This window comes from Notechis scutatus, unplaced genomic scaffold, assembly GCF_049901735.1.
Source record: "Notechis scutatus isolate UNSWTSFEM ecotype Mainland unplaced genomic scaffold, rNotScu1.2 NSCUCTG219, whole genome shotgun sequence".
Classification (NCBI taxonomy): domain Eukaryota; kingdom Metazoa; phylum Chordata; class Lepidosauria; order Squamata; family Elapidae; genus Notechis; species Notechis scutatus.
The window spans coordinates 7,529-12,500 of record NW_028263088.1 but is presented as its reverse complement, the minus strand read 5'-3'; the positions used below and the strand labels follow the sequence as shown (position 1 = coordinate 12,500).

The window sequence follows — 4,972 nt, the reverse complement described above, 5'->3', positions numbered from 1 at the left end:
AGGTAGCCTAGGCTAGAATACCCGATCTACCGACAGAACATCGGCCAATAGAAGCTCCCCGAAGGCAGAGTCCCCAGCCGCTTCGGGATGAGGCGTGGCTGCCCGTGTCCCCTCGCTTTAGGCAGTGTCTCTGGGCGATGGAAGCTCCCCAAGGGCAGTCACCGCCACTTTGATCGGCTGATAGAAGCGGCCTCCCGGCAAGGGGAGTGTGCGTGGGCGCTTGCCCCAAGACCGCTTCTACCGGCCGATCGAAGTGGCTGTTGACTGCCCTTGGGAGCTTCCATCGCCCGAAAGACACTGCCTAATGGCGAGGGGACACGGGCAGCCATGACTCGCCCTGAAGCAGCTGGGGACTCTGCCTTCGGGGGAGCTTTTGTCAGCCGATAGAAACAGCCTCGTGGAGAGGTACGTGCATATGGGCCCCTAGGTGGGAGTCACCCCAAAAGACGGACTAGCCATTTATTCGGGGGTCAAAAAAAATAAGAACTCTCTTCCCCAGCATCACTTTCTGGACTTGCTCTGACTGGGAGGAAGGACCACAACCACAACAAAACAGTGACCCCAGGGGTATATCTGTAATTTTTACTAACATGGTTTATTCCAGCCTCTCCTCTGCAGATGGAGCCCAGAAAAGTTCAGGATCCCAAGAGGAGAAGTTGCTTCTCACTGTAATTATGACCATCTGGGCCTTTGAGACCTGTGATGCTATATCTCCAGTTTTAGACTTCGATGTAGACATCAGATTGAAGCCACATGAAAAGGATCTTCTATCAGAAAAGGATAAATTCCTTGGGTGAAGCTCTCTGGGACCAAGTTTTGGGACAGGTACAGGCTCTGCTCTTGATTGCACCTTTCTCTCCTTTGCAGATGAAACTGAGTGGTTCTCTGTTTAGATCAGGAAAGCCACTGGCACTTCTCAGAGTCTTTGAATTTTTCCAACTATTCCTGTTGTTTGTGTTAGAAACAGGAAGTGGATTGATTAATGCCATGAATGATGGACCTCCTGCTTCTGCTGCTGCTGCTGGTGTCCCCATCAGTCTGTGGGAAGCTGAGAAGGAAATGCCCATTGAGTTTGGAGCACCAGGATGGGTACAATCCATGGAGCTTTTACAGGCCTGGAGACCATCTCATTGGTGTGGTCACAACTGAAACATATGTGTCACCTATAATGTGGCCTTTCAACAGCCCTCCTTCCATACCTTCTCCTTCGTAAGTCATGCAGGGTGATGGAGTTGCACTCCCTCCATGTGCAATTCTAACACTCTCCTTCTTTTCTTCTTATGTCACTTATTTTTGTACCGTAGGACCTGTCTAATTTCCTAATTTCATTTCCATGGCTTCCCCCTTTTGCCTTACTTTGTGGAAGAGAGTAAAATCCAAAGATGGAGTTTTTAAAAAACCTGAATGAAATCCAGATGATTTTCCTTTCTCAGTTCATTCCTGAGTTCATCACTTGAATAATGACCTTTGTTTAAGTAGTGACTGAAACAATTGTAGTTGCCTCTCTCATTTGCATAATTGATCATTCGATTTGGATCAATGTTGGCCTAAGGCTTAGTAGGTTTGTGAAGGATTATATATTTTAAAAACATTTGTTGTTGCTATTGAATATAATAACATGAATATTGTTTTTCAATAGGAAGAGTTCTGCTCTAACAAATACCCTAATGTCAATTTTTGCTATTCAAATGGTCAGCAAGAATTCCCAGCTCCTGCACAATCTCACACTTGGTTACAACATCCATGACAACTATGGAAGCACCTTCCGCACTTCAGATGCCTTGCTGGACATTCTTTCCACTGGAGAATCCAATGTCCCCAACTATGGCTGTGGGAGGAAGGAGAACCTCCTGGCTCTGATTGATGCAGCTGCCAGGGACATCTCCATCCAGATGTCAATGTTTGTAGGCACCTACAAAGTCCCACAGGTTTGTGTGTTTTTCTCTATCTGGTAAGGTGAGTGGGGTGGTGGGGATGAACAACAGATCCAATATCTTCATAGAATTCAAGAGCAGCTTTTCAGAATATTAGGGAACATATCAACGATGTTTTAGTCTATTATGTTCATCTTCAAATTGACCATTAAAGGCCTGAAGAGCCATAAGGTCCCTAGAGGATATTCTACTGAATATTCTACTATTGAAAAACTATCCAGGTTTTGAGGTCCTCCATTAGCATGTTCATTTTCACATATCAATAATATCTGCCTTATCCAATTGGAATCAAGTTGGCAATAGTCCTGTCTATGTATAAAAATATTCAGACCAAGAAGAGTATCTTTGGGATGGATAAAAGGAGTTCAGCTCCTGCCCTCATAGATAATTGTTAATTTACACAATTTCTGCTTTGTATAAATTCAGGGTATATAATTATTGGGTTAAAATTAAAGTGATGAAACAGACATATAGTCCCAAAACAGACAAAATTTCAATTAAAGACTTATTGGATTGTACAACTGTCTACGATTGACCTCACCCTTCCTAAGAGGTCTGTAGGGGCGTGCATAAGCGCACCAATGTGCCTACCGTCACTGTCCTACTATTTCTTTTTATTTTTCTTATATGTATCCATTTCATGTACTCATAACTATTCTGTTAGCAGTTGTGCTCTTGTACATCTAGAGAAGAAGCTGAAAAATTGCTTCACAAAGAATTTGGGATATAGAAGCTGAGAAAGAGGTTTTAGTACTCAAAAATAGCATATAATACAGCCCTATATCTTAGATCCAGACATTTTATCTAACATCTGCAAATTTGAATCTAATTGTTGGAATTGTATGGGTGACACAGAAATTTACATTGCATTTTTTATTTTTTTTTTGTTTAATATGATTTTGCATTCCATTTTTATAGACAATCTTGTTAATATTCTGTCTTAAATATTTTAAACCGTGACTAAGGAACAAACTATTCTTATATATTCATCAAAACAAAATTGGGTTTGTCAATAAGTAATATTTTGGAGTTGATCTGGACCACATTATAACACAGCATTCTTCATTACTTTTTCAGATCACTGCTCTAATTCCTTCAGAGGCTCTGAGTGATAAAAGGAGATTCCCCTTTTTCCACCAGATGCTCCCCAAAGAAGGATTCCAATACCCAGCAATTGTCCAGCTGCTCCTCCATTTCAGATGGACCCTGATTGGCCTCTTTGCTTCAGACACAGAAAAGGGAGATAATTTCATGAGGACTTTCCCTCCGATGCTTGTCAGGAATGGAATTTGTGTGGTTATATCAGAACGATTCACAACAACTGGACAAACAGCATCCCTCAGGGAGGCCCTCTCTAAGTGGAGACAAATCAACGTCTTTGTCCACTTTATAGAATTTTTTTCCATCTGGGACAGAATTATTTCTTTCCATGAAGCACTTATGCATTTGCCAGGACCCATTGAAGGGAAAGTCTGGATCCTCACAAATTTTGCACTGTATACAATAAAGAAGCACATACCTCTCAAATACATCCATAGTATTTCAATTTTGGTTATCTGTAAAAAAAGGCCAACAGATGCTGCCTTTGAACCCCATTTCTTTGTGGAAGATCCGTTTCAAGATCATTATTTTCGCTGTTCCCTTTCCAAGCACGTCTTTTTCTGTCAAAGGCCGCAGAAGATGCACCCAGAAAGCCCCACTGGAGACCCAGGAGAAAAGGAACAGGAAACGGATCATAAATGACCCTCATCGCTACAGTATCATTCAGACTTTGGCCCAGGCCATGAATGCCGCCTATTCCTCCAGATCGAGGAGGGGAAGGAAGGAGGGAGAAAAGAGGTTGGGGGCTCTGAGGCTGCAGCCATGGCAGGTATGGGGGTCCCGATAGGGATCCATTAATCTGAGATCCTTTGGAGAAGGAACCCAAAGGAGAAGGAGGGGAACATCTCAACCTTCTTGTGCTGCAAAAGGTCAAGAGATTTGCACCATCTAATTGCTCCTGTCTGACGCTCTGGAATAACAGGGAGCAGATCTGAAGTTTCTGTCTAGCCTCTGTTGGAAGAAATCTCCTTCTGGGTTCAGTTCCAAGTGGGGAAGAAAGACGCTGGAAACATGGTGACTGCTTGGAAGATGGTTTAATGGTGGACAGGAGCACATGCCTTGGTTGAGGAAAGAAGGGCTGAGATGCTGAGAGTGCAACTGTTTGATGCCCTCTGTTGGGATTTGAATTTGAGCTTGTATTCTGATTGGTTGTCAGGCTCCCATGGGGCCATGCAGGGGCAACTCTGTAGGCTGTCCTGAGTCCCAGGCTTGGTTGAGCCTTTGCTGGATGATGGTGATGGCTTTGGGCAATTCCTATATAGCTTTACCTGGAGTAGATCTTTGTTATGTAAAATAAACTGGCCTAGGCCAGAGTAATGGTCCATTAGCAAAGGTGGGAGGGTGGCTGAGTTTCAGCCTCTCTGAGTTTCTACTTTTCTTTTTAGGGGAAATATATTCTCCCTTTTTAGTATATCCTAAAATATTTCATTTTCCTAGGAGAGGGGAGGGTTTTAATTACTCCCAACACCTCTTTCAGTCCTTGGAAGAGTGTTGAATCCTCCCTTGTCCAACTAAGAGATTTTGTAAGTTGGAGAAGCTGCTCTCATAATCTCCTCCTTGTCTTCTCTCAAGACTCAGTTTCAGGTTGCAGTCAAGTACGATTTTGAGATTGTTTTCTTAAACATGTATTTATTTACACATAACTCAAGATGGCAAATGTCTCCAACACAGCTTCCTCCTTCATCCAGTCCACTTTTAGTACAGTCAGAGACCAGCATTACAAATAATAATAATAATAATAATAATAATAATAATGGAGAAAAATAAAAATAAATGACAGTCAATGGGCAGTTAGAGTCTGCCTAATGCTGAGTCATGTGCGAATATGTGGCAATATAAATGTCCTAAATAAATAAATACATCATTTTGCATTACAGCAGAACAGAATTTGGCCCCATTCAGAGAAACTCCTTCCTACTGATCTGATAACTGCAGTT

The 4,972-nt window shown here is 42.5% G+C and overlaps 1 protein-coding gene across 1 annotated transcript; it reads left to right on the top strand.

Moving 5' to 3' along the window:
- Positions 1–514: 514 nt before the first annotated feature.
- Positions 515–3,471, top strand: LOC148128671 (vomeronasal type-2 receptor 1-like; the record flags this gene model as incomplete). Its single annotated transcript, XM_087948608.1, has 4 exons — positions 515–825; positions 962–1,209; positions 1,640–1,928; positions 3,012–3,471. Coding segments are annotated over exons 2-4 (967 nt in total), but the record flags the coding sequence as incomplete, so codon positions are not given.
- Positions 3,472–4,972: the final 1,501 nt, after the last annotated feature.